Source organism: Cervus canadensis, chromosome 18 (genome assembly GCF_019320065.1).
Source record: "Cervus canadensis isolate Bull #8, Minnesota chromosome 18, ASM1932006v1, whole genome shotgun sequence".
NCBI lineage: Eukaryota > Metazoa > Chordata > Mammalia > Artiodactyla > Cervidae > Cervus > Cervus canadensis.
Window position 1 is genome coordinate 15,023,927 of NC_057403.1, and position 18,196 is coordinate 15,042,122.

General features: G+C 45.3%; 1 protein-coding gene across 1 annotated transcript; it reads left to right on the plus strand.

Annotated features, from left to right (window-relative positions):
- The first annotated feature begins 6,507 nt into the window (after nt 1-6,507).
- LOC122420182 (cationic amino acid transporter 3-like) lies at nt 6,508-17,573 on the plus strand. Its single transcript, XM_043435031.1, has 12 exons — nt 6,508-6,584; nt 12,092-12,491; nt 13,083-13,241; nt 14,510-14,687; nt 14,893-15,005; nt 15,155-15,377; nt 15,549-15,688; nt 15,790-15,892; nt 16,081-16,280; nt 16,486-16,652; nt 17,115-17,223; nt 17,390-17,573. Exons 2-12 carry the CDS (start codon nt 12,119-12,121, stop codon nt 17,506-17,508), a joined length of 1,884 nt encoding a protein of 627 aa, XP_043290966.1. The 5' UTR covers nt 6,508-6,584; nt 12,092-12,118; the 3' UTR covers nt 17,509-17,573.
- The last annotated feature ends 623 nt before the right edge of the window (nt 17,574-18,196 follow it).

Sequence of the window (18,196 nt, forward strand, 5' to 3'; positions counted from 1 at the left end):
GGTGTGTGTCCAAATCTTCTCACCCCTTCACCAGTGACCCCACCTCACTTGCTCCTGGGTTTTTGCTCCTTCTGTTAAGTGTAGAGCTCCTGACCCCTTACACCCTGTTCCCCTAACCTGCCTCTGTGCTCAGCCCTCCCAGCAAACAGAGCTCCTTGAAGAAGGGAGGCAAGTCACATCCCCTTTATCCTCTTCCAATCCTTTGTGCAAGTCTGGATGAAGGCGCAAGGCTTGTTCCATCCTTGTGTTGTCTGAATTCACAGCAGAGATATTAAGCTCCCTTTCTCCTGGCTGGGGTCTAGTTGGACTTTGAGGTCCCCATACTGGAGTGCTCAAGTGATGTGCAGACTGTGGGGAGTCAAGTAGTGCAAGAAGATAGGGACGGTGTGAGCAGGGTCTTCAGTTTTATAGCCCCTAATTCTTGGGGTCCTTGATGAACAAGAGAATGCAAGTGTCCATAGAAATAGTCAATAAACAATCTCTGATAGGAATAGGAAAGGGTTTTATTTGAGTCAAACTGAGGGTTGTAGTCTGGGAGGCACCTTCTCGGAGAGGAGCTGCTCCACTGAATTATGGTATCTGGTGTCAGGAAGCATTTAACAGTAAGATTCCCGTGTGCTGTTTCCTCTCTCTCTTGAGCCCTCAGTTCCGTATCAGTCCCTGTCAGGGGCGAGAGGAGCGGGCAAGCCTCCGCCAGGATGGAGATCAAAAAGATGGGATGCTTGCATAGGATTTCCTTCATTAGCTTTTCCAAATGGTGAAAAGTAACTATTTAAGACCCTCTTTTCATATGGATCGCCTCTTGGCCTTATGGCCTCTATTGCTCCTTGCTTCCTTGGTAACCTTGTAAAGTCTGGTCTCTTGATCTTTATCTAAAGAAGCTACTGGTATATATACTCTTACAGAATTCAATAAAGCACCTTTGCTCCATCAGAGCTTGGGTCCCCGTGTCTGTCTTTCTTTCTTTCTCTCTTTCTCTCTCTCTCTCTTTCTCTCTTTCTCTCTCTCTCTCTCTATTTCTGGCTGATTCCGTGCAACGTGAAAGCCAGCTGCATAACCCAGGGAATATTAGCCTCTTTCCTTCTTTCACTCTCTCATCATCGACTCCGGACCACCAGGTTCTGGTCCAATAAAGGACCAACAAGCGGTGCTCAGAACAGGGCCTGGTACACCTGGCAGATTCGGACAGAGTGACCCCAGAGGGCCTATTGAGGCCGGTAAGTACTAAGACATGGGTCAATCGGCTGGAAAGCCCCCTCACTTTTCTACTTTACTTTATCACTTATTTAAAGTTCAGGGATTGAATGTAACCCTTGGTTCACTGATGAAGGTAGTTTTAATTTAGAAATTTGGCATCGGGTCAAAGAGAATGTTGAACGAGCCGTCAGACAGGGAAAAAATATTCCAATAGATTTCTGGCCCCTATGGGCTCTCACTGAAGCTGTGATTCTGCCATTTCAAGGTAATTCTAGCCCTCCTGATATTCGGCAACAGACAGAACACTTACTACATGAATATGAATTAAACGATAAAGCCCTACAAAAGGCCCAGTTAGAACAACATAAGATATTTCAGAATTTTCCTACTAACCCTGCCCCGGTTGCTCCAAGCGCTCCTCCCCTGCCGGAGGGTACATATCCCAAAGTCTCTCCCTTGATAGAACCTAATGATTCTGGCAACGACTCCCTTAAGCCCCTACTGTAATAAAAAAAAAAAAAAAAAGAAAGAAAGAAAGAAAGAAAGAAAGCTAAAAGACAACTAAAAAAAAATGACTTGTTTATGAAAATGCAAATCAGGAATGTCAAAAGGCTGTAGCCCCAATTCGTGAGACAGGGACTATTTTTTGATTATTTGAAGGCCTGTCACCATATAAGATCAGAAACTCAAAAAATGCAAATGCTAGCTGAGATAATTGCTGCTTGCTTTAAAAAGAGAAATGAAGGATGCTTTACATGTGGAAATAAAAACCATTTAAAAAGGGACTGCCCTAAGAAAGTTAATAAAAACCTCCAAAATCTGCCCTCACTGCCATAGAGAAATGCATTGGACCAAAGATTGTAAATCTAAATTTGATATTTTTTTTCTTCTCTATATAAATTTAAAAGGAGGTTTCTCTTAAAATACTGTGTTGCCATAATGACACCTGGTTTCACTTGAAGTTAACTATTCTCAAACCCTGAGTTAACTAGTGCATTTTTCTTATGGAAATGTTTGTCTTAAGCTATGTTAATGAACTATGTATTTACCCTAGATTCTTTCTTCAAGTTGGTTCTGCCTAAGACTCAGAACCCACTTGACAAACCAGTATATTTTACTCATGCAAATGTTCTCAAGCTATGTTAATGAAACTGTATTTGCTTGGAAACCTGCCTTTCTTCAAGATTCATGTCAATCATTTTGTAGCCCGGGACAACTCACCTGGTGCCAAGGTTATCTCAAAATGCATGTTGTGGGTGAGGGACCTGGTGCTAATCTCTTCAGTTTTGAAACATTTCTTTTCTCTAATTAGCAGACTATTACTAGTTATATGACACCTGGCTTAAGACTAGCAGAGGGGCACTCTTTCTGCCCCCTTCTGATGCCTATGTCAGAAGCTTTCTCTATCTCCTTTATACTTTAATAAAACTTTATTACAAATAAATTTCAATTTGAGAACACATTACAAACTTCTACCGATTTCCAATTAGCTTTTCTAAAATATTCTGGAGAAATTTCATTTCATTATCCTTCTGGTAAGCTGTGGAATTTCTTCAAAAACACTGACTTTATTATTTTTCACTTTTTTTTTTTCATATAGATGTGACTAAAAATGCCAAGGCTTCATTCTGGGCTCTTAAAAAACATAAAGTTTTTTACACTAAATTCCATTCTGCTCAACAAAATGAATTATACGCTCTTATTTAAGTTATTTGCCTACATCCTTACCCCATTAATATAGTCTCTGATTCTATGTATTCAGTTTTTGTATTAAAAAATATAAAAACCTCCAACATAAACTCCTAGTTTTATTAAAACAGACAATGGCCCTGCCTATAATTCTAGACACTTTAAACAATTTTTACAATCTTTTTCTATTAAACATATTACAAGTATTCCTTATAATCCACAGACACAAGACATAGTCAAAAAAACACATCACACACTAAAGTTACAAATAAAAAATTTAAAGAAGGGGGAATACACAGGTACACTACTGTCTTCCTTATCTAAAGCAGACTTTACTAGATTCCAACATAAGATATTTTCTAAACCTATAACTATTGTTAATACAGCTTTATTTGTTTTAAATTTTTTAAACCTACCACAGGGAAATATTTTAACAAGAGCAGAAAGACATTTCAAGGAATTGAAGGACACTTCTCTTCCTCTGCCCATTTGGTACCAAGACGGGTTCAATAAACAATAGAAATCTGGGAAATTAATCTTACAGGGAATGGGATATGCTTGTATTTCCCCAGATGGATCCAACAAACTTTTTCCTCGGAAAATTCGACCCAAGGGGGCCCCCAACATTCAAAATGGAAATGAAACAACAAGAACCCCAGGAAGAAGAAATTCCAATATGGGCCATGGTGGCTCTAAAGATCTCCATAAAGCACTGCCCTCAGCGGCATCAACCCTATGACCTCCCCTCTTGGGGACAGATAAAAACCCTTACTAATAAAGCTGAAAATTTGGTCTCTCAACAGGGAATGCCTCGGAGTCCTGAATACATTTTCCTGCTAGCCTGTGCCTCTCACCCCAACTTAACTGGGCTTTCTTACCCAACCCCCCTTTATTATAGGTCATAAAATGGATGGAGAAAAGAGAGATCATATCAACCAATGACTCCACCCATATGCCCCCTCCCTGGAACCCTCACAATCTGGGGAAAAGGGAAAATTAATTAACATTTCTTTAGGCTATGAAGTCTTTTCACTGCCTGTGCCCAGGAAAATTATGCATAAATGTATGCCGACAAACTTGGGTTTTCGTCCTGCCTCCAAAAGAAGACTTTTGGACATTGCTGCCCTTTCTCTGTCTGTGAACCATGTTTATACTACTAAAACTTTAGGGAAAGAACAAAAAACATTATATATTACGCTGCTTAAGTGGCTTTAAAGGTTACTAACACTACGTTGAAACATTACCACGACAAAGGACTTCTTGGCTGGCTTGACGGTGGAATGGCATCCCCCCACCCACCCCCCGCCCCACCTCCTCGAATCATCCTCGATAAACAGAGTGGGCCTAAACAATGGGACATCGGGAAACTTGCTGCCAGCACCGAAGAACTTGGGACTTAGACCGGACATTTCACAGAGACCAGTCGTGGTCATAGTAGCTATTTCTTTGGCTATAATCAGTCATATTTTATACAAGCCTGTGTCCTACTTCCTTTTGTTATAGCCATAAGAAATTTACAATTTAATAAGACTTTATGTTATGTAACTTGTATTAATTGCCAATTTTGTGTTACTCCTGTTCATTTCAATCATAGTACCTACAACTAAGAACAAATCAAATTTCATTTACATGATAATGCCTCTCTGAATGTGCAATTACTGCAAAAGGAAATCTTTGAAACTTTTTCTAATCGTCTGCCCTCTTCCACTAATTTGAAAACTTTAGCTAAACAGCTCGCTGATCGATTGTTTGGGCTAGACCCACAAAGATGGTCTTAAAGTATTACCCACAGCATCGAGTCTGAAAATGTAACTTTGGTGATTGTCTTGATAATTTTATTTGTTGTTTATCATCACCTTTCTATAAGGTTGGTTAAAACTAACCAAACTCATTTGGTCAGGACCTTTTTTACAAATATAATAAAATAGGGGGAATTGTCAGGAAGCATTTAACAGTAAGATTTCTGTGTGCTGTTTCCTCTCTTGAGCCCTGTGTTCCTCACCAGTCCCTGTCAGGGACCAGAGGAACAGGCAAGCCTCTGCCAGGATGGAGATCAAAAAGATGGGATGCTTGCATAGGATTTCCTTCGTTAGCTTTTCCAAATGGTGAAAAGTAACTATTTACGACCCTCTTTTCATATGGATCGCCTCTTGGCCTTATGGCCTCTATTGTTCCTTGCTTCCTTGGTAAACTTGTAAAGTCTGGTCTCTTGCTCTTTATCTAAAGAAGCTACTGGTATATATACTCTTACAGAATTCAGTAAAGCACCTTGCTCCATCAGAGCTTGGGTCCCCATGTCTTTCTTTCTTTCTCTCTATTTCTGGCTGATTCCCTGGAGCGCAAAAGTCAGCTGCGTAACCCAGGGAATATTAGCCTTTTTCCTTCTTTCACTCTCTCATCGTCGACTCCGGACCATCAGGTTCCGGTCCAATAAAGGACCAACAATCTGGCACAATCTCATCCAAGCAAAGAACACACATCACACGTGACAGAGTGTATCCCTTCAAGTTTTCTTAAGAGACAGACTTCGTACACAGATAGCGAGACAGCGGGACCCTGGTGTCTGGGAAGGGAACCTTATCTTCCAGAGAGTGTTACTATGGACACCATGAGAAGAGGGAGTCCATCTTTACACTCAGGACAGAAATTCTTTATCCCAACGATTAAAGCCGATGTCTTGTGAGAGTCTGACAGGCTGTCTTAGTTCACATAAAGTTCAGGCTGAACCATGTAGAAGCCAAATTGCCTCCCCCATACCTCAGTATGTGAACATTTTTCTCCATCACAGGATATAAAAATCTTAGAACCATACGATCCAGCAATTCTACCTCTGAGGAAATACTTAGAAGAATTGAAAGCACACTCTGGTGCTTTGTACACCCACGTTCATAGCAGCATTATTCACAGTAAGTAAAGCATGAAAGCAATTCAAGTGCCCATGATCAAACAATGGATAAGCAGGTGGGGCAGGCACATATACTGGAGTATTATTCAGCATTAAAAAAAAAAAAAGAAAGAAGAGGGGGGGGGGGGACTTCCCTGTGGTTCTGTTGTTAAGACTCCCAAGTTTCCAAAGCAGGAGTCGCAGGTTCGATCTCAAGTTGAGGAACTAAGATGCCAGGCATCCAGCAGCTAAAAAAGAGAGAGAGAGAGAAGAGAAGGGAATTCTAACACATGCTACAATGTGAGTGAATCTTATGGACATACTGGTAAGTGAGATTAAGTGATTCTACTTAAATGAAATACCTGGAGTGGTCAGATTCATAGCGACCGAGAGTGGAAATGAGATTGTCAGAAGCTGGTGGAGGAGAAAGAGGGGATTGTGGTTGAATGGGGACAGAGGTTCAGTTTTGCCAGATGAAAAAAAGTCCTGGGGCTCTGTTGCACAAGATGTGGAGGTACTTAACACGACTAAAGTGGCTAAATTTTACGTTCTGTGTATTTTTACCACTGGCAGACTCAAGAATCTCAGAACCGTCCCCTGAGGGCAAGCTCAGAAGAGAAGTGGCTGACTGCACCACTGCAGACTTGCCCCGCCCATCCCCGCCCATCCCCGCCCAGGGCTTAAGAATTGTCTTTTTATTGTGGGAGGGTTCCCAGATTTGGTTTTTCCAGATCTATCAGCTCCAACCCTACACAGCTTTAAACTCGACCACGCTGACCGATACCCGTGCTCCAGGCTCTGCTCCTAAGATTTGGTAAGTCCCGAGTCACCCCCTCCTCTGTCAGACGCTGGGCGCTGAGTTCAGATCCCCCAAAGAGACCTCCTAAAAGCGTAAGAGCTTCCCACGTGGCTCAGCAGTCTAGAACCTGCCTGCCAATGCAGGTGAAGCTGGAGACCATTCCATCCCTGGGTCGGGAAGATCCCCTGGAGAAGGGAATGGCAACCCGCTCCAGTATTCTGGCCTGGAAAATCCCACGGACAGAGCAGCCTGGCGGGCTTCAGTCCATGGGGTCGCAGACAGTCGAAAACGACTGAACCCTCACCTAAAGACAGCTCTTCAATCCACCCACGTGTACAGTTGGCTCCAGCTGGAGGGTGGAAAGACCCATTTTCCAGAAGAGAGCAGAAGGAGTTAGGAGTTGATAAGCTTGTGTGAGGAGAGGTGGGCAGGGGAGGAGATTGCATCAGATCTGGAGGCTCTGAGACTAATTTTTTCACTGGTGTTCAAACACTAGTAAAGATTGCTCTTATGTAGGATTTATGACATGTGCATCACTGATTTCAGTCTCCTGTGTACTGTCCATTCCTGTAGGTTCCTCCTTTATGGATCCTGGGGCAACTATAAGGGACTTAATCGTCTAGAGTTTGGTACCTATGGAGGAGGGCTGTGTGGTGATTTACTTTAAATCACTCTCGGGTTCCTTACACCCAGCAACTCTGTGAAGCTGGCTCTATTATTTATCATTGGCAGAATTTTTTTAAACATTGGTAAAAATACATGTAGGGGCTTCCCAGGTGGCTCAGTGGCAAAGAATCCTCCTGCCAACTAGGCGATGTGGGTTCGATCCTTGGATTGGGAAGATCTCCTGGAGGAGGGCATGGCACCCCACTCCTGTATTGTTGCCTGGAGAATCCCACGGATAGAGGAGCCTGGCAGGCTACAGTCCATGGGGCTGCATGTGACTTTGTGACTAAGCAACAACAGAAATACACGTAATACCAAGTGACGTAAAATTTGCCATCTTAACTGTTTTTAAGCTTCCTGTTTAGTAATGTTAAGTATAGTCACATTACTGGACAGCCCATCTCTAGAGCTCTTCTCTTCTTGTAAAACTGAGACGTGTCCTCCCATAACGATTACTCATTATTCCCCTCTCACCCCAGACTCTGGAAAAGCACCATTCTGCTTTCTGTCTCTAGTCAAGTAACTTTGACTAGGTACTTCATAGAGGTGGAATCATACAATTTTTGTCTTTTAGTGACTGGCACAAGTCACTTAGCATGAGGTCCTCAAGGTTCTTCCATGTTGTAGCCTGAATCAGAATTTCCTTCCCATGCCTGCCCCCACCGCCACCTAATGCACCAGCACGTGGGATGTTAATTCCCAGACCAGGGATCCAACCTGTGTCCCCCCTGCAGTGATTGCCCAGAGTCTTAACCACTGGATCACCAGAGAATTCCCTTTCCTGTTCTCTCTTTGTCGTTCAGTCGCTCAGTCATGTCAAACTCTTTGCCACCCCATGGGCTGCATGCAACATGCCTTGTCTTTCACAATCTCCCGGAGTCGACTCAGACTCACGGCCATTGAATCGGTGATGCCATCCTCTGTCATCCCCTTCTCCTGCCCTCAATCTTTCCCAATATCAGAGTGTTTTCCAGTGTTGGCTCATCACATCAGGAGGCCAAAGTATTGGGGCTTCAGCATCAGTCCTTCCAGTGAATATTCAGGGTTGGTTTCCTTTAGTATTGACTGGTTTGATCTCCTTGCTCTCCAAGGGACTCTCCAGAGTCTTCTCCAGCACTACAGTTCGAAAGCATCAATTCTTCAACGCTCAGCCTTCTTTATGATCCATTCATGACTGTTGAAAAAACCATAGCTTTGACTAAATGGACCTTTGTCACAAGCTGCTGTCTCTGCTTTTTAATATGCTGTCTATGTTTGTCACAGCTTTCCTTCCATGGAACAAGTGTCTTTTAAAATTTCAAGGCTGCAGTCAAAGTCCGCAGTGATTTTGGGACCCAAGAAAATAAAGTCTGTCACTGTTTCCATTGTTTCCCCATCTATTTGCCATGAAGTGATGGGACCTGGTGCCATGATATTAGTTTTCTGAATGTTGAGTTTTAAGCCAGCTTTTTCACTCTCCTTTTTCACCTTCATCAAGAGGCTCTTTAGTTCCTTCTTAAGGCTGAGTAATATTCCACTGTCTGTATAGCATTTATCCATTCCTTTAAGGATGGACTTCTGGGAGACTGAATTCTGCTACTGTGAATACTGCTGCTATGAACATGGGTGTACAAATATCTCTTTGAGACCTTATTTTCAGTTCTTTGGGGTATACACCCATAGGGGAAGTTGCTGGATCATAATGGTAAATCCATTTTTAGTTTTTGAAGGAACCACCATACTTTTTTTTTTTTTAAAGAAAGATTTGAGGAAATGACTCATTGGAAAAGACCCTGATGCCAGGAAAGATTGAAGGCAGGAGGAGAGGGGATGACAAAGGATGAGATGGTTGGATGGCATCACTGACTCGATGGACATGAGTTTGAGTAAGCTCCAGGAGTTGGTGATGGACAGGGAAGCCTGGCGTGCTGCAGTCCGTGGGGTCACAAAGAGTCGGACACAACTAAGTGACTGAACTGACTGAATTTATTTTTTGGTTGTGCTACACAGCAGGGCATGTGGATCTTATTGCTTGACTACAGATTAAGCCTGTATCCCCTGCACTAAAAGGTAGACTCTTAAAGTCCCTGGAAAAAAACATACTTTTTATCAGCATCCGCTGCACCATTTATATTCCTGTTACCAGGGCTAAAGTATTCACCAGCAGCATTTGAGCAAGAAGGAAACACAGGTTCAGAGAAGTATATGACTTGTCCAAAGGCACAGGGGGGTTTGAAGAGCCAAGACTCTAATGACTCTTAGTCAAAATGCTAACCTTGGATTTTGGAGTATCAGGGGTGGAAGCCCCTGATGGTGACTCGTGGTCTCTGAATCAGCCTAACCCTGTGGAGCTGTGTAGTGAGGAGACATTTCATGCCCCAGAGCAGCAAGAAACAGAATCCTGCCATTCTGATCCAGAATGAAGGCTAGTCCCCTCTTTCTCCCAGCAGTTGAGAGGGCACTCTGGCTTAAGGCTTTGACTGAGCTGGGCCACAACCTGCCCCTCCCTGCGAATTCCATCTGCTTTCTGCCCCAAAGCAGAGTTCCAGTTCCTTGTCACTCTGCAAGCCGTGGAGGAGAAAGCTTCAGGTTTGGGGATCCTTGGTGTAGAGATGGGTGGAGTGTAAGACTTGTGTGGAATCTTGTGCCTGACACATAGTCTGTTTAGTCACTCAGTCGTGTCTGACTCTGGCTCCTCTGTCAACGGGATTCTCCAGGCAAGAATACTGAAGCCGGTTGCCATTTCCTCCTCCAGGGCATGTTCTTGACCCAGGCAGGGAACTCGCGTCTCTTTCTTTGGCAGGTGGATTCTTTACCACTGAGCTACCTGGGGAGCCCAGGGAGGAGGTGGTCTTTGTGATTTCAGCTTCCTGATAAGAGCTCAGTTGCAAACATCCTGTCAGCGTTTTTGTGACTCAGTGGGTCATTAGGGATTGTGGTTGTTTACTGCAAGGTAAACTGGCAAATCAAGATCTCTGGGATCCCTCAACTTCTTTCTAGGAGAGCAAAAACAATGGTTGAATCACTGCGTTATTTACCTAGAGCCTGGGGAACAAATAAGAACATCAAGCTGTTTTTCCCTTGGAGACTATTTGGTGCTACTTTTTCTCTGTTTCTATCACTTCTCTAATTAGTACTGTGGAATCTGCCTTTTGGAACTCAGGTGAGACCTCGGAGATTAAATCCTTTGTCTACAAACAAATGAGAGGATAGAGAGACTTTTGTACCCGAAGCGTTCTGCAGGGTCCTCCTTGAGTTGAGTCCCTCCTTTTTTCCTTTTTTTTTTTAAAGCTTTTTTATTGGAATATAGCCGATTAACAATGTAATAGTTTCAGGTAGACAAAGGGACTCAACCATTCATACACATGTATCCATTCTTCCCCAAACTCCCCTCCCATCCAGGCTGCCACTTAACATTGAGCAGCTATACAATAGAGTCTTGTTGATTATCCATTTTAAATACAGCAGTGTGTGCATGTCCATCCCAAACTGCCTAACAATCTCTTCCCCTTAGTCTTTACCCACTGGGCCTCCTTTTTTTGGTTCCCCAAGGGGAATAGGACTGGGACCAGAGTAAAGTTTTGGATGGAGCGATGAATCATAAAGTCAGCAGGGGAACTCGGTTACTGGGGGACTTGGTTTCATTGCTCTGATCACTGAGCCCCTTCAACTGTCCTATCACACATAATAGGGAAGGGGGGAATAATGATGGTAATAATTTCTCTGTTTTATAGGAGAAAGGGGGACACATACAGCACACACAGCAGTCTGTAGCTTGTGGGAAGTCAAACAAGCACACATCACAGTGCCAGATTTGAACCAGCAGAGCTGGCTGATTTTGCTTTAAAAATCAACATTCTTGGGACCTCCCTGGTGGTCCAGTGGTTAAGACTCCGTGCTACCAGTGAAAACGGAGTGGGTTTGAGCCTTGGTCAGGGAACTAAGATCCCACAAACTATGCTACAGGGCCAAAAGATTAAATAAAGAAGAACAAAAATCCAGCATTCTTACCCATTTAGCTAATACCATTTAAGCAGCTACTGTGTGCCAGGCTCTTTGTTGAAAGATTTAGCTTCTCTGTGTGTGTGTCACTCAGTCATGTCTGACTCTTTATGACCCCGTGGACTGTAGCTCACCAGATTCCTCTGTCCGTGGAATTCTCAAGGCAAGAATACTGCAGTGGGTTGCCACCATTTGCTTCTGTGCGGGGGTGGGAAGCTTTTCTTTGTAGGTTCTTTGCCGGCTCTAATCATTAAAGTTATACAAGACAGATTAAATAAACTATGTATGGGAGTCCCAGAAATATGCTGAGGTTCAAAGACGAGCAATTGAGGTTTAAAGGCTCCCCTGAGGTAAGGAGAAGGGGGTGGGGATCTGAGGCTTCAAGGGGAAGAGAACCCACAGAAAGATGGGAAGGTTGGTAAATAAATGATTGCTACTCAGGTAAGTCTTCCTGAGATAAAGAGTTATCTCTGGTAACAGCTCTTTTCCTGCCATAGACTCCCTAATCTAAATGATTTTGATCAGTTAAGGGAGACTAACTTAAGCCTAAGCAAGGAGATTTTTCTGAATCTTCTGGGTCTTGGTTGCCTTCGGCTCAAAACAATGGCACAAAAATCCACAAGGCAAAGTGGCATGTTTACGGAGACGTATTCTTCTCCCTCGCACTTCTCTTCAAGCAACACTTCTAGCAACTTTGAAGCATATCAAAAGTCTTCTTTATGTTTGAAAAACAGCAATGCTTAGGGATGGAGAACTTGCCCCACATGTCCTTTCGCCACCTGCCCCTCATCGCTCCATTGCTCCGTGGAATTGGACTTCTAGGGCCAAGGGCGGATGGACCTCCTTGATGACTTTCTGTCTTGTTTTCTCAGCAGACCGTAACCTCCTCAACTCCGTCTAGGATGCTGCGTCAGTATGTTCGCCAGTTTGCTCAGAAGCTGGTCCGCCGGAGGCCTTTGGAGCCCATAGAGAAGTCTGAGAGTCGCCTGTCTCGTTGTCTGAACACCCTCGACCTGGTGGCCTTGGGTGTGGGCAGCACCCTGGGGGCAGGCGTGTACATCCTGGCTGGAGAGGTGGCCAAGGATAAAGCTGGACCAGCGATCGTCATCTGCTTCCTGGTGGCCGCCCTGTCTTCCATGTTGTCCGGGATCTGCTATGCCGAGTTTGGGGCCCGGGTACCAGGCTCCGGTTCTGCGTATCTCTACAGCTACGTCACCGTGGGACAGCTATGCGCCTTCATCACTGGCTGGAATCTTATATTGTCCTATGTCATCGGTGAGTCGATGGGGAGGAGGGAGGTGTGGGGCTTAAGATGAAGAAACTAGGAGCGGGGATTTAGGTCTTCACTCGTTCATGAGAACTTACTATCCACCTTGGTGGTGGCGGGGAGATGTGGGTCATAGAGGCAGGCAAACCTCATAGCTCCCTTCTTCTCAGCTCTCTCCTGTTATCTTTAAAGGATGGACCCAGAACAAAGAAGGGAAGGGAACTGCAGGAAGTGTGTGAGAGGGAGGCAGGGCCCACAGGCTCATCCTTTCACCATATCTAGGGTTTTTGTTCAGCTGTTGCCTTCACGGGATTTCCCTCTGCTACTTGATTGAAAATTTCAACCCTCATCTCCCAGACCTCCTGCTCCCAATGACCTGTTTTCTTTTCTTTTCTTTTTTTTTTTTTCATAACATTGATCTCCAAACATTAAACAGTTGATCTATTTTGTGGATCATCCAAGTCTACTCTTCCCAACAGATGAAAAGAATCTCTTTGAGATTAGAACATTTTGTATGTTTCTCCCCAGCCCTTCCCCCTGCCCAAAGACATCCCGTGACACCAGGTAGGGGTTCAATGAATGTTTTACTGCTCCGGCAGGTACCGCCAGTGTGTCCAGGGCCTGGAGCTCTGCCTTTGACAGCTTGATAGGGGACCACATCTCTCAGGCGTTACAGGGAACTTTCTCTCTGCATGTGCCCCACTTCTTGGCCAAGTACCCAGACTTTTTTGCACTGGGCCTGGTGCTGCTGCTCACAGGTAAGACAGGGGTCACTGATTGGATGGGAAGAGTGGGGTGTGGAAGGGGGAGCTGGGATGGGAAAGATTTGGGGTGGAAAAATGGTGGGAGGATTATGACTGGATTGAAGGTTCTAGGATATGAGAGACAAGAAGGTGAGACATAGACCATTGTTTCCCACCGTTGGCATTACTGACAGTTTGGGCTGAATCATTCGTAAGTGTGGGGGACTGTCCTTTGCATTTGATTTTTTTTTTTTTTTTGACTGTGCTGCAATGCATGCTGGATCTTGGTTCCCCCGTGCATGCGTGTGTATGTGCTAAGTCTCTCAGTCGTATCTGACTCTTTGTGACCCCGTGGACTGCAGCCCGCCAGGCTCCTCTGTCCATGGAACTCTCCAGGCAAAAATACTGGAGTGAGTTGCCATTCCCTTCTCTAGGGAATCTTCCAGACCCAGGGATTGAACCTGCATCTCCTGCATTGACAGGAGGTTCTTTACCACCAGTGCCACCTGGGAAGCCCTTTAGTTCCCCTGTATGCATGCATGCTAAGTCGCTTCAGTCACCTCCAACCCTTCACAACCCTATGACTGTAGCCTGCCAGGCTCCTCTGTCCCCTATCAGGAGTCAAACCTCTGCCCCCTGAGGTGGAGGTACAGAGTCTTAAGCGCTGGACCACCAGGGAAGTCCCTGGGTTTTGTTTTTGTTGTTTTAAATCTTGGTCAGGTGTTGAGTGGCATCCCTGGCCTTCACTAACTAGACACCAGTGATGCCCGCCCTCCCCCCGAACTGTGACAATCAGAATGTCTCCAGACAGTGCCAGTGGCTTGGGGGACAAGATCACCCCGCTGAGAACCATTCACTTAGACCAACAAGTTTCTTCCTCTATACTGAGATCAAAGATTGTTTTTTTTTTTTTAATTAAGAAGTAATTTACATAGCATAAAATCAACCATTTTATTTATTTTTTAGATCAACCATTTTATTCTTCTCCCCAGCTTTATTGAGATATAATTGACAGCCAACATTTTTAAGTTTAAGGTATACAACCTGATGATTTGATAGATCTGTCTACTGGGAGATGATAGCCACAGTAAGAAATTAGTGTGCAATTCAGTGGGACTTGGTATATTCACAGTGTTCTGTAACCATCACCTCCATCTACCTCCAAACATGTTCATCACAACAAAAGGAAACCCTGTACCCACTGAGAAGTCACTGTCCACCTCCTCAGGACCCCAGCCCCTCGTAACCACTTTTGAATGTCTCATATTCCATCTTTCTCACAGGACTACTGGTTGTAGGAACTGGTGAGTCGGCCCTGGTTAACAAAGTGTTCACAGGCTTGAACCTTTTGGTTCTCAGCTTCATCATTATCTCTGGAATCATTAAGGGAGACCCACACAACTGGAAGCTCACAGAAGAGGACTACAAACCGAACATATCTGGATCCAATGATTCCTCTAGGTTAGGAGGGTTCTCCGGGCCTTAGTAATGCACGTGGAGGAGGGTGCAGAGATGGGAACGTGGTGGAGACTAAAGAGACCTGGGCTGATGAATCCAGGTGATGGGGCTCCTGGAGCCCAGGATTACTGGTGTGAAGGGAAGAGTCCAGAAGTGATGGCTGAACACAGCTCACCCATGTTCTTTCTTGCTCCTTCTCTCACCATAGCTCGGGCCCTCTGGGTGCCGGAGGGTTTATGCCTTTTGGCTTTGATGGGATTTTCCAAGGAGCAGCTACATGTTTCTACGCATTTGTCGGTTTTGATGTCATTGCTACTACAGGTAATGTGGTCATGGTCCCATCCAGGGTGTGGGCACGGACTGGGCTGCGCTTGGGTGTAGGGGGTTTTTATGGAGGTTCCACAGGAAAGGGGAATTTGTGCTTTCACCCTGGTGTGTTTCCTGACCCAGTACTTCCGCCAATCCTGCAGGGGAAGAAGCCCGAAATCCCCAGCGGTCCATCCCCTTGAGCATCGTGATCTCACTCTTCATCTGCTTTTTGGCGTATTTTGGTGTCTCAGCCTCACTCACCCTCATGGTGCCCTACTACCAGATTCATTCTGCGAGCCCCTTGCCACAGGCTTTTCTTCACGTTGGCTGGGATGCTGCCAGATATGTGGTGGCTGTTGGCACCCTCTGCGCTCTTACATCCAGGTCAGTGTCACGCGTTTCTCCCCATCTACTGTCAGATGCTCGGGTATCCCAGCCCTTGGGATTGAGAGAAAAAGAGAGCAAGAAATCTTGCCCTGTGTAGACACGGGAGTGGATGCCCTGGTCTCTCCTGCTTCTCCACATCCCCACACGTGTCCTCGTTGTCTCTGCCAGCCTCCTGGGTTCCATCTTCCCCATGCCCCGTGTGATCTACTCAATGGCAGATGACGGGCTCCTTTTCCGGGGACTTGCCTGCGTCCACGCCCGCACCCATACCCCCGTCATGGCCACCTTGGCTTCTGGAATTCTTGCAGGTAAAGAAATAATGGCCATGCCTTCTTTGATCAATTTTCTTAGTTTGGATATCTCTCCTGGGTTCTCACTCCCCGCCCATACCCGTGTGCCCTCCTTCTAGGGGTCATGGCGTTACTCTTCGAGCTCCGTGACCTGGTGGACCTCATGTCCATCGGGACCCTGCTTTCTTACTCCCTGGTGGCATTTTCTGTCCTTGTCCTCAGGTGAGACCCCACGACACCTTGGGTGGGGGGTCTTGGACACTCGGGACTGATGAGGAGGGAACTGTCTTCTGTGTTCATGCCGCCTTCTAAATGTCTGATCTGCTTAAGGCAGCAGAAATGTGGAATAGGCTGTGTGAGTTGGATGAGTAGGGGCTGCTGTTGACATTGCTTTAATATCTCTAATTCAGATATCAGCCAGATGAGAATTTAAGCAAGACCAAGAAAACAGAGAAAGGAACTGAGATGGAGTCTGTAGTTGAAACAAGTCCTTTGGACACTGCACCTGAAGTGGGAACCTCAAAGATTCTCAAGAGTCTCTGTCACCCTACCAGCACCATCCCCACCCGAATGTCTGGCCAGATTGTCTATGGATGTGCCCTACTGCTTGGTGAGCTGTGGGAGATCTCTCTCTGGTGGTATTCTGAAATTGACAAGATAAGGTGGGAATGTGTATCTCATCAGTTGAGGAATGCTGGAGATATGATGACCCTTCATGATGTGGGAAGTTTTGGGGAGGAGTGTGCCCAAGGTCTTGACATCTTCGGCTTCTGGAGTCAAACCTGTTCTGTTCTCCTCCACCTTGACCCTTGCAGTTCTCCTGCTGACCATCCTGAGCCTGATCCTGGCCCAGTGGCCCAGCCAGGTGTTCTCTGGAGACCCCGGGCTCACAACAGTGGCTGTGCTGCTGCTGCTGCTCATCACTGGGGTCACGGTCATCATCTGGAGGCAGCCCCAGAGCCTCACTGCTCTTCACTTCAAGGTAGGTGACCTTATGTGCCCAAAGTATCCACCTTGAGTGAAGGAAGTCTGTGTGCTTTAGGTCTAAACATCCTTCACTGGGACTTCCCTGGTGGTCCAGCGGCTAAACTCTGACCTCCCAATGCAGGGGGCCCAGGTTCCCTCCCTGGTCAGGGAGCTAATCCCACAGGGTGCAACTAAAGATCCGTGTGTGCAACAAAGATGAACAATCCCACCTGCTGCAGCTAAGACCTAGTACAGTCAAATAAAGAGATACTTAAAAAAATCTGTTTAATCATCCTTTGCTGTACCAGGGAAGAAGAGTTGTTAAAACCCTTCCCTGGTCCACACTGGTTCTTTACATATACAATATGAGCAGGCACTGAACTCACAGCCTGAGGGCTGGTCTTCTCACCCATGTAGGGTCGGATCTCCTTTTCAGACATCTGGGGTATATTCAGGGATGAACTGACTCTGCCCGCAGGTCCCTGCTCTGCCTGTCCTCCCACTGGTGAGCATCTTTGTGAACGTTTACCTGATGATACAGATGACCTCTAGGACTTGGGCCCAATTTGGAGTCTGGAATGTGATTGGTAAGAAGTTTTCTAGGATAAAGAGACCGCTTGAGGGACTGAACCCAGTAGTCTTCTATAGCATCTCCCCTAAACTGTCTTGGCCACCATAAGAGGAGGCCTTTTGGGCATTTGTAACTGGGTGCAGCTCCTACTTTTCCTTTTCATTGTCTCATTTTCCTCCTAGGATTTATCATATACTTTGGATACGGGATCCGACACAGCTTGGAGAACAGCGAGCAACAGCCGGCAGCCTCCACCTCCCAGACTCTTGATAAGAACACCCTGGGTGCTGGGTCATCTTAACCACAGGATGTAGATGCTGGGTGGAATCCCTCCAGGCACTAGAGGTGTCTTCTGGTTCCAGGGGCCCTTTAAGTCTCTATGGACTGTGACGGTGGGGGTGCATTTAGGGCCCTTTACTCATTGCTAGTGGATGAAATGTAATGAAATGTCTAGTTTTTCAGTAAACTTTTCAAAGCATGATAGATATGTACAGAAAAGTGCATACCTCATACCTGTGCAGCAAGCTGAATTTTCACAGAGAGTACAAGCTAACCAGAAAAAAATAAATAAATAAACTACTAACCTGCATGGAAGAAGTATCATCATGGGCCTTTTTCCAAAAAAAACACATAGATTGCCACACAGGAAGAAAATTCGGGTAACTATATACTGTGTCAAGGGTTGCACTGTGACTTTTCTGTGATGTGACTCTTCATTTCATTAATCTTCTTTAGTGTCATTCACTAACTCTTTGTTTTTATTTCCCAAGAACTCTGTGGAAATTGTTCGTAAATATTAAAAAAAATTTGTTGAGGGGCTTCCTTGGCGGTCCAGTGGTTAGGAGTTCGAACTTTCACTGCTGGGTTCAGGTTGGATCCTCGATGGGAGAACTAAGGTCCTGCAAGCCATGTGGTATATCCAAATCTTTTTTTTTTTTTTTAATTGATGCTGTTGGAATTTCTTTTTGTTACTGTTGAAATGAAATGCA